The 10,824-nt window shown below is 40.3% G+C and overlaps 1 protein-coding gene across 1 annotated transcript; it reads right to left on the minus strand.

Moving 5' to 3' along the window:
* Positions 1–8: 8 nt before the first annotated feature.
* LOC111671844 (E3 ubiquitin-protein ligase TRIM37-like) lies at positions 9–10,489 on the minus strand. The gene is made up of 12 exons (XM_023429074.2): positions 10,138–10,489; positions 9,872–9,986; positions 8,646–8,837; positions 8,056–8,189; positions 7,707–7,789; positions 5,843–6,070; positions 4,372–4,680; positions 2,888–3,037; positions 1,711–1,909; positions 1,511–1,602; positions 531–641; positions 9–241 (listed from the first exon to the last, which is right to left on the minus strand). The coding sequence occupies exons 1-12, from the start codon at positions 10,296–10,298 to the stop codon at positions 195–197; spliced, it is 1,821 nt and encodes a 606-aa protein (XP_023284842.1). The 5' UTR covers positions 10,299–10,489; the 3' UTR covers positions 9–194.
* Between the last annotated feature and the right edge of the window lie 335 nt (positions 10,490–10,824).

The following is a 10,824-nucleotide window of genomic DNA, read 5'->3' on the forward strand; positions in this document are numbered from 1 at the left end:
TATTTCTGGACAAACAGGTGATCAAACAACCAGGTTGTTAAATTGTCTTCATTTTGAGTTCATGCAAAACAAGCAGCTTCTACTCTACAGATCTGTGTAACTAGCATGTGTGTTGTCTCCGGCCGTTATTGCATCACAGTGTGGCCACTGAGAATAAAGCAGCGGGTTGCCAGGTCTGACAGACTGAGAGGGAATCACCTGTCAGCAGGCAGACTCATGTCATCAGACAGAAGCTGCTCTCCTGGAAGAAGGAAGAGGAGAAATAACTTGCATGCTCCTTATTACTTTTTATCTATGCTCAATCGTAAACAAGAGTGTGTATACAGCTGAGGTCAAGTTTAGTAACATCTCTGACACAATAAAAGCATACGTACAAGACGCGTCAACACGTGTCAGTTTGTGCTCAATGTCCCTAATTTTGACATTGACTTTGTCCAAAACTTGAAAGTGCCCGTTGGTGGATGTGTCTCACAGTGCGGTCTTTTTGAGAGTTCATCATTGTTATCATGGACATTGTGTGTGTAAGTTACCTGTGCAGGGAGGAGTCTGGTTGTCGTAGCGAGAGTTGTTGCTCTGCAGGGCCTCGTCCTCAGTGTCGCTGTCACTGCTTGTTGCTGCCACCAGGACTGAGGGCGACTGATCTACAGACAGGACAAGACAGGATGAGACCACTGGTCCTGTCTTTTCTTTCACTGAACATTTAGCAATTTTTAGTTTAAGGACAAAAAAGAAAAATAAAATACAGAATTATACCTAAAATTACTTTTGTTTATCCCAGTATTGTTCAGCGCAATGACATCAGGTCACAAAAAGCACAGAGAACAAATAAAACTCATCAATACATAAATAATAAGATTAAATCTCATATTCTCGATTTCCCAAAACAAAAACTACTTTGACTTTAATCCACTGACACATCTGCAGACAACAATGAAGAGACTTACAGACACAAAGAGCAGAGTAACACCACACATAAAATGTCATCACATGGCTGATTTTCAATAGTAACAATTTAGAGGTTTGTTAACCTGCAGCATATCAATAAAAAAATAATAAAAATGACCATGAGTGATGCAGTGGGGATGGTGCTGCTCAATAAACAAAAGCAAGACCCAAGTTGTAACAAACCGAAATGTTATTTTAAAATCGTCACTTGACGTCTAACAGATCAGAATCTAAAGAAAGCAGATATTTCAGACAGGAATACTCTTCAGGCGTGTAAATGTGCATCTTACTCCACAGAGAGCTAAACAGGTTTACTCAGAATTTCACTTGAACTTAAAATGCTGTAGAAGTGTGTCTGAGGTTTAACATGTAGTCTACAGTTCACTATAACACAGTATCACTCTCATCAGAGAGAGAGTGGGAAAAAAAAAGATTTTATAACTAAAAAGCTGTTACTCTAAAAATGTATTCTAGGACCAGCTGAATATTCCTGCACATACTGAACTTCCAAAGAAAGAAATTATGAAACACATTCATTCCTGAGGGTGGCAGAGAGTGAACCGACCTTCATTTGACTGTGACTGCAAAGCGGGTCCCTCCAGCAAGGACTGATGGGAGTTCCCTGAGCTTTCAGATTCACAGTCCAACATGGCTGCCCTGTGGCAGGAAGAAATGGAAGAGTTGTAAGACAAGAGTAGTTCTGTGTAGTTTGAGTAACACAGCTGTCTGCTACATTTTTCCTGTGTATGAGTCTCTGAGACGCACCCTAGGGTCCTACTGCCACAGTTCTTGCTGGCAGTCATGTAGCTTGGTCCCCCCAAAGAGAAGATGTCATCCTTTGGCCCTGAGGTCCCATACAGCTGCTGCTCCACCGAGTACTGCTGCTTGGAGGTGGAGGCCTGCTCTGATGAGGAACTGCCAAGAGACACTAGGGGGCCCTGGGTGCCCTCAGACTTCAGCACTCCTGGAGAAGAGATAGGAGCAAATAGAAAGACATGGGTCTTACTTTATTTTTTGTTGTTCTTTAGTTCAATCAAAGCAAATTAAATGTCTTTTTCAAAGTTTAATTTAAAAAAACGTTTTGTACAGCTAAATAATAATTTTGGTATTTAAACAATTAGACTTTATTAGAATGAGACTTTTATTTGATCATTTTTTTTCTTGGAGTGAGGCAAATGTGCATTGGGAAGGGTCAAATGTAAAACCTTGAACATTGTAAAATGATGGAATACACTGTAAAAGTATTTTTGAAAGGAGACGGACATAGTGCTAAAACAACCTACAGTTAATCATAGACCATTAGAGCTGCAGGAACTATTTTAAGTCACGGTGGAACGGTACAGAGGAGAGTGAGAGCAATGTGAAGTAGATGTTATTTGGTATATTTTAAACTCCACTACAAAGATACTTCAAAATACCTAAAGTACATCCCTGATCCAGGTAAGTACACTCATTGATTTTTGTTATATTGCAATCAGTAGGAGGATGCTACTGAACGCTAACAAAACAATGAACTGTACTTTAAAGCTGCTCTAGTCAATATTTTCATTTTCACAACAATGGATCAGCTGAACACACAGCGATCCATCCAAAGATAGTTATCATCTGTTCTGCAGTATTCATCAGCTCTACAGAGCATTTATTGTGTGTTAAAGCTCATTGCTTTGGTTTGGGCTGTGCAATTTTATTATTTTGGTTCATTGTCACCACTCTCATTTGTGTTGTTTCCAGCTACAGCTTCCCTCATTTTGAGTTGTGGTATTACTGGACAAATACCAACAATAAGAACTCCAAAAGGCAACTGCTAACAAGCTTGCCAAAAAAAATTCTGAGGTGATAATGTCTATGTTGTATTTACAGCTTGTTTCTATTGACCCCAAATGGCCAAACAAACCCAATACATGCAAGTTTAAATAGTAACCCAAGTTCATGAACTACTGACCCTCTCCACCTCCCAGCCCGTCTTTGGGATGCATGCTAAGCTCTGAGGCTGCCTCTGCCCCTCTCAGGTCCTTCTCCATCTCCTCTGGACTCCTCCTCTTCACAACCAGAGAACCACTGCTGTCCAGGACAGGGGAGAGAGATTTCCTGGCTGCACACAGGAAAAAAAAAAAAAAACATATACACAAATATGTAATTATCTCAGCTTTTTCTGACCCAATAACTGGGGATTCACATGTTACCATCATCCATAGTTAACTTAAAACGAAAATATATGGACTCCTGCTTGCGTGAGACCTGTGATCCTTGTCATTTGCAGTCTAGTCTAAATATTACCTAAGTATCTCAGGGTTATATACAATCAAAAGTATGTCAAGATAACTCTGTGATCAAGCCAAAAAAGTCATCTGCATTGTTTTAAACCAAAGTATGGAAAAAATGTGCTGCTGTCCGCCACCCTTGGCTCATTTTTGCGCTGGTGAAGTGGCATTGCTGACAGGAACGGAAATTAATTAAATGATAACAACTTTTAAATGTCATTTAACTAACCCAATGAAAAAGAAAAAGAGAGTCATACATGGGTCTGATGTCTGAAAGTGGTATGAGTCAAACTGGAACACGAACACAGCCGCTTGTGGTTGTGGTGTGTATTCTCCAGTGGTGCAATGTTCAGCTCTGACTGCTGCAGTAGCATCTGTGACAGACTACTGGCGTATTTCTGTTGTATATGTTCCCTGTTATTTTGAGAGCCTCTGGACAGAACAGACTGACAGTCCCAATAACTAATATTATATTAATTCACTGTTCAAAAGTTAAAATCTGGATAAAATTAACATATAAATACATTAGTGATGACGGGGCGATATCATTGGAATATTACAAATTATAAGGAAGAAAGTATGTTAAGCTCTTGTAAAGTCAATAAATCTACCACATAGTGGGCCTGAAATATTTAAACTAAACCGGTCCTCTGGAGGCTTTTTATGTTTCAGTGCTTGTTGATACTGTTTTCATTTTTAGTCCATGCTACATCTCTTATTATAGGTTAAATAAGCCATTTAACGAAATGAAATACTAGACAGCATAGTAGTCACATCTCATTATTTAAAGATGGCGGTGTTTCTCCTCAGACTTCTGTCAGCAGCTGGGGGTAAAAATTCTTTTCTCTGGAGGCTGATGGATCTCAGTGGCAAACTGAAATTTTACAGATAATGTTCTGTCAGCTTGGCCTGTACCGTTGCTTCTTTTTCCACCAGCACTTACTGCTGTGAAACTAGAAGCGGTTTTTGCATAGCTTGATATTTTTGGGGTTATTTTTAAGTCAAAACAAATACCCATTCAGTTCACATCTTCAAAAACTCTTTCTTTTGAGGGAAACTTTTTCTGTGTTGTCTGTACAGTTCATGAAAAAAACTGCAACACTATAGTACTACAATGGCAGTAGTGGCTTAACATCATTAGCATTAGTAGTGTGGCAGTCCTCACCAGGGCGGCAGGGCCTGGACCGAGCTACAGCTGCTCTCCCCAGGAGGTCCAGCTCACTCGGCTTACGACACGCTGGCAACTCTGAATCGGCATGATGAGAGGGTACATCCTCCACACTGAAGGCCCCTGATGGGCCGGGCCTGGGCTCTGTGGTCCCCCGAGCCTCCAGCACTTGACTCTTGACATCAGACATCTTGCTACGGACTTCTGCCATCTGAGCCTTGAGGCGGATCAGGACCCCTGAGTCTGGAGCTGATCGTCGTACCACCTGAGGCCGCCGCTCTCGTTCTTTCCTGGAGTGAGGATGAGCTGGAAGAGACAGGAATAGGAATGGGATGTCTGTGTTTTGCTCAGTGACAAATGGCGTAAAATCGTCTCAAAGTATCTCACTTCATAAAATCAAGAATCAATCCTGTTTGCTGATGACAGCATATACTTTATATACAGCATATATACAATATAAACTATACTGGCGAAGAAGCAGTGCACAGGGCAGAGCTTGTCTCACTGTAAGCTGCTTGCGTTACGTTATCTTCACAGGGGAGATCTGTTATGCTAAAAATATCCCATGAAGTTTTCTGTTTACATTCTGTGTAATCAATGCACACTGTGTATGCTTATGGCCTAAGTAATATATTGAATGCATTTCTGTCCTCATAAAACACTTACATTTTTGAAAATCTGCATTGTTAACATCCATGTTTGCTTGCTAGCACTCTTCTTCTTCTTCACTGCTCTTTGCACTGACATTGGTGCATTCGTTGCTGCGTTACTACAATCTGGTGATCAGTGTAATAGTGTGAGGCCTTTGGCAGGAATGTGTATTGCATCACCCGCAGGTGTGTGCATGAGACACAAATAACATTGTGACCCACTTATAAAAACACTGCTCCATAGTGCTACTAGTGGTCAAGAACTCCACAGGGTACCTTTAATATTGTTTTCACTGTTTAGTTTATTTAGGGAAGTGAGTTGTTGCAATTTGCTTTCTTTTATTTTGTTAATTTGTTACCACCCTTGTTAGATTTGTTGTGTTTGATTTGTTTAGCCATTCTGAAGTTAAAGCGCCATCATTGCAACACTAAATAACACAAGTCTTCATAATCAAACAATTTGTCTTTGTGGCTGCTTAAGATTTGGGCAGGATGATATGATTTCAAGTTGTTCATTAGCCACCTCTACAAATGGCATGAAACACTTCCTACATTATATCAAGTACATGGTGTCTCTACTATCTGGGATGGTCACAATCACTGGAGAGAAATTAAATGAAAATTGTATTAGTGTTCTCTCTAATGTGTGGTGTAGAGTGAAAAAAGACAATAAAGTCAATGTGTCCCTTTTAAAGGTAAGCCTTATATAGTTGCTGTAGAGTCTCCGGAGGGATTTCTTTGTGTGGGATTTTAGGTATTGATTCTCAGTTTAGCTGGAATGATTTGTTGTTAGTGAGCTGAGAGCTGTGTTTACAGACCTTGGCTGTGCAGGAGAGACACAGGAGGCCGAGGCTGAAGCCCCCACAGAGACTCCACGCTGCTGCGCTCCTTCAGATCCAGCAACTGGATCAGGATGACCGGGTCAATTTCCAGGAGGCTGTTGCTGCCTGGCCCAACAGCACCACAAGCAGCAGCTCCGCTACTACTGGCACTACGACCAGCGGCAGCATTGCGAAGTAATGAACGTCCACTGGAGCTGGAACCACCTGCAGATAAGGCAGAGGACAAGAGTTTATTGATAATTAAGGCTCCATGTTCTTTCTTTGAAAGAATTTAACGCTTGGTCATTTTTTAGGGGTTAAATCTACTAACAAGGAATTGAAAATGTAAGAGAATATTTAAGCTCAACAGAAATGATTTAATTTATATTGTGACACATTTTTTCCATATCATTTAGATCAATAGCATCCACTTGGAAACAGGATGTTTCGGTTTTCCATGTAAGAGATTCTGTTACTTCTGTAAAAATCCTGCGTCAAAAAATAATATCTGGGCTAGCTTTGCAAGGCTAAATTATCATCAAAGGAAAACTTATTAGAAAAAAATAATTACACTGGAAGAACTAAAAATATGCAGTAGCACTTTGTTGAGCTTGACTCTCCTTGTTAACAGAGTGAACACACACAACCCCCTCTCACATGTACACATGCAGACACCAAGTGTTTCTATATCAGCACGCTGCAAGGGGTCCAGTGCACCAACAATGACTCATCCTCTTCATGCCTTTCAACACCAACACAGTCAAACACACTGAAGGAGCTGCTTTGAGGCACAGCATCGTATCACTATGTTCTGGTTATGCAGTTGTCAGACAACACAAAAATATTTGATTCTGTGATTTCTCAAATAGTGGCAGAAGCATTTATTTGCCTCAAATGAAGACAGAACAAGGCTTTCATCTGCGGCAGAACATTCAATATTTCATTGTTCCAGGTTTACAAAGGTGAGGATTCGTAACTTTTCCTTCCCTTAATTTCTTTGGTTGGACAAAATAAACAATTTGGAGGTGTCACCTTAGGCTCTGGGAAACTGTGATGGCCTTAGTAATGAAAATAATCACTAGTTGCAGCCCTACTGCTGTTCACTGTTAATACAAACTCAAACTAAAACACTTTGAGCAGTTCAGGGGCATAATCCCTTCAACTCCCAACCAGAGATGTTAAGTTTTGTATACAACAGCTTAGTACAGTAAAATAAATGAAAAGCATTACTGGTGTAGTTCTACTGCTCACTGCTGTACTAGTGATTCACTGGATGTTTTGGGCTAAATTTGAAGTGGACAGATTGGTTTGTCTTGAACTTTGGAATGCATTAAAAAAATCATTTTGCTCTTATGTGTCACTTTTCAAGTTTTCAAGGTTCATGAGCCAAAATATAGATGTCTCTTCACAAATGGCGACATGGTGACAGCAAAAAACGTGTCACTTATCACTTTATATTATCCAGAATGGGACAAGAACAGTGGGCAAACACAGAGTTCTGTTAATATTACACTAGGTGTCTGCAAGGGTGGATAGGTTTTTGCAGTGACAATATGGTTATAAATTTAGGCTGCATGTTGAGAGAGATTGTGCAGACCCTTGAGGACATGAGCAGGTTATAAAATTTATTTTACACAGGCCCTTGAGGTTATGCAGACGTAGAAAATATAATTTGTCCACCAAGTTTCATTGAATTCTGTTGACAAGTGAGGTGGTAATAAACAGAAAGACAGATCTCCTCTGCAGAGGATGAAATCTATTCCTACACAAGAGGGGTAAAACTCTCAACTGTGGGATTTACATAATGTTTATACTATAATAAATCATGAAAAATAACTTAATATCATTGTTTGATTTATACCTGTGGCTCCAGCCAAGTCATCAGGAAGCTCTCCTTCCTCCGTCTCCAGGTTCCCAATGAAGTCTACATCATTTTCTCCTGACCTGTGCAAACATACACAAACACAAAAAGTATTCAGTAATTATGCAACTGTTAAATTTTATGATTTTATGATTAACATTTCATTACAGATGGGTAAGCAGGTATGAAATTTCCTTGTGTTACTATCCCTCTGCCTCAGCTTAATGAAGAAACTCAAGGCTTTATCACTTCCTTTATTAAAAGAGCAACAGCAAAATGCAAAAATTATTTGGGTTTCTGGAACATCAACAAAACTTTACATTAAGAGAAAGTGAGAAATTCTACTCACATAGTCTCCTCATCTATGTCGTTCTCCTCTGTGTTGCTGGTGGCTGTGGAGCTCCCTGAGGTGCTGCTACCATCCAGTGGGTTCACCTCCTCCTCTGTCAGACAATCCACCTCCAAGTCACCGTCCGACAGCTCCTGACAACACAGTGACGCTACAATCACATCAAGCTCATGGCTTTGTGGTACAGAGATATCCCCATTTCTTTAAGAGTAACTTCCTTTCAACTTCCTCTCTACTTTTCAACTCACAGAGGCTAATGCAGCTATGTTTTTTCCTTCCAAAGTCCAAAAATGATGGACGTTCAAATGTCCCAACAATTAACTAAAGCTATGTTGCAGGATATATATTTCCAAAGAACAATATGGGATCAGACTGTACCAGCTGTATGTGAAGGACTTGACTGAGACATCCCTAAGTTTTGGTAAATGAACAAAATGTACTATGAAACCATTTCATTGCCCCTACAGAGGAATAGATCACTCCCTCTTATATGATCCCCACCACTTCAACTGATCACACAGACTCAGTCAAATAAGTCAACAGAAGGATGCAACCTTAGTCTGGTGGAGTACTGTATATCCCATCCTTACATTAGAGTCATCCTGCTGGGTCCTCTCCTCCTCTTCGCCTTTCTTAGTGTTGGTCAAAGTGGCCTGGATGTCATCGTCACTCTTCACTGAGCGAGGGTCTCTTTCAGAGGCTGTGGTGCCTCCACCGAGCCTCAGGTCAGGGGGCGAGGAGCTGCGTGATGTTTGACGGCGAAAAAGCTCGATGGCCAGCCTCTGAAATCAGAAATATGAATCAGTCAGGACGACTGATAGATCTGTCACAGACAGACACTCGCTTATTTAGAGCTGTTAGAAAGCAGTTACAGTTTCATGTAAAAGTTTGGCCAACCCTGGGCAAATTACATATTTTGTTGATTTTTTGAAGTGAAAGGCAGTAAATAGTGTAAATTTTCTGGTTCATATGTGAGGATTTGCTGCTTTTCTTACATTATAGTAAATTTTATATCTCTGGGTTTTAGACTTAGACAAAACAAGACATGTGAAGATGTCACCTTGGACTCTGGGAAACTTGGATAGATCAAACAATAATACATAAATCAACAAAACAATTGACAAAAAAGTCATTTGCTGCACGTGTGTGATGTGATATCCTTTCAGTGGACATATTTTATGGAAAAACATACACACAACTTTTTTATCTTAAAATAAACAGACACATAATTATAGATAGAGGGGCTGCCTTAAAAATGTTTTTGTGTTTCTTAAGCCTTTACCTTTAACCCCTTAACATCCAGTTATCCTCTTTTATCTTTTTAAGGTTGTTAAAATTCATCTCATTCCATTGTGTCTGACAGAATCATTTCCATTCTGTATCATCTTCGCCCTGCTTTTCAATAAAGCTCTTTAATGTTCATACTGAATGAAATATTCGAACTCCACATTTTTTATCTGCCCCATCACATCAAATGGAATCAACCGAGATGTCTGTGAATTAAAGATGGCACCGGACACATTTGGTATCTTTGGAATCTCCACTAGAATCTAAAGTGCTGGTCTGCGTGTTTGAACGATGTATGCACCAGCAGGTCAGTGAGGGTAAAGGGTTTGAGACGTGATGCCCTAACTTCACAAAGCTGCTGTCACTTGGAAATCTAAAAACTCGACTGAATTCTAACAAGGATCTCACTCACTCACTCACACACACTCTCACACACAGACAGACGGACAGACAGACAGACAGACACACAGACAGACAGACAGACAGACAGACAGACAGACAGACAGACAGACAGACAGACAGACAGTACCTCTTTGAGGTTGTTGATCTGCTGTATGTAGCCGCTCTGGGCCGACTCCAGCTGGCTGATGTACCAGTACTGATCTCTGCACTTCTGGAAGAAGGTGGGTGAGCGAACCTGGTAGCTGTACAGCACACATACATCAAAACCAATGACACAGTGTTACTCTATTACAACAGAACTGCTTTTCTGTTTTTATTTTTTCTATAGTGGTGCAGGTGAGCATGTGCTACAGGATAATGATGGTGTGTCTGTGTGTGTGTGTGTGAGCCCACCAGAGGACCAGTGTGTCGGTCTGCATGTTCAGGTAGCCCTCGCTGGCCAGGAGGTCCAGTCGGAAGAAGCGGTTGTAGCCCCAGCATTCACCAACCTCAAAATCTGAGGCGAACTCCCGAATGATGTTCTTGGTTGGGTCACTGGAGGCCTGATGGACCATCTCCACACGGTACTCATACCTGCAAAGAACCAAGATAACATCACTACACAGGAAAATACACAATGAGAGGTGTGAGGAGAAGGAATCCAGGAGTTTCAGATGTTGTTATACTTAAACAGCTGATTGACAATGATGACTGATCGGATATTTCACTTCACAAAGATGTGGTTTGTTTTTAAACCTAAAAGTCTGAGCATGTGTAATATTTCAAAAACATACACACTCGTATACAGCTGCAAGTGTCAAGGGATGTATACTGTGTATGTATACTTATTCATTTAAAAGCAGCCTTAAAATATTTCCACTGGAATGCTGCCATCCAATAATGAGTACTGCATCCTTTATAAAATAATTATTTATGTTTTTTCCTGTGTGCTTATTGTGAATATTATTACTATTTCTATGCCCACAAATAAAACCTTTTAAATAAGATAAGTTAGCCACAGGCTTAACAATTAGGAAAAAGGAGAAATATATAAAGATTTTGGTTGAGAAATGTGGGGTTTGACGGTAAGAGAGAAAAGCA

The sequence above is a fragment of the Seriola lalandi genome, unplaced genomic scaffold, assembly GCF_002814215.2.
Source record: "Seriola lalandi dorsalis isolate HSWRI2012SDOR001 ecotype SW California unplaced genomic scaffold, Sedor1 jcf7180002007511, whole genome shotgun sequence".
NCBI classification, from domain to species: domain Eukaryota; kingdom Metazoa; phylum Chordata; class Actinopteri; order Carangiformes; family Carangidae; genus Seriola; species Seriola lalandi.

What these genes read in the sequence shown, in the direction of transcription:
- LOC111671844 (XM_023429074.2), bottom strand. Translation starts at nt 10,298, where the DNA reads ATGGTCCATCAGGCCTCCAGTGACCCAACCAAGAACATCATTCGGGAG. An exon ending in GTCCAGGCCCTGCCGCCCTG is followed by an intron (nt 3,038 to 4,371) that starts GTGAGGACTGCC and finishes TCCTGTGTGCAG; the next exon opens with CCAGGAAATCTCTCTCCCCT. An exon ending in CCAGACTCCTCCCTGCACAG is followed by an intron (nt 242 to 530) that starts GTAACTTACACA and finishes TCCTTCTTCCAG; the next exon opens with GAGAGCAGCTTCTGTCTGAT.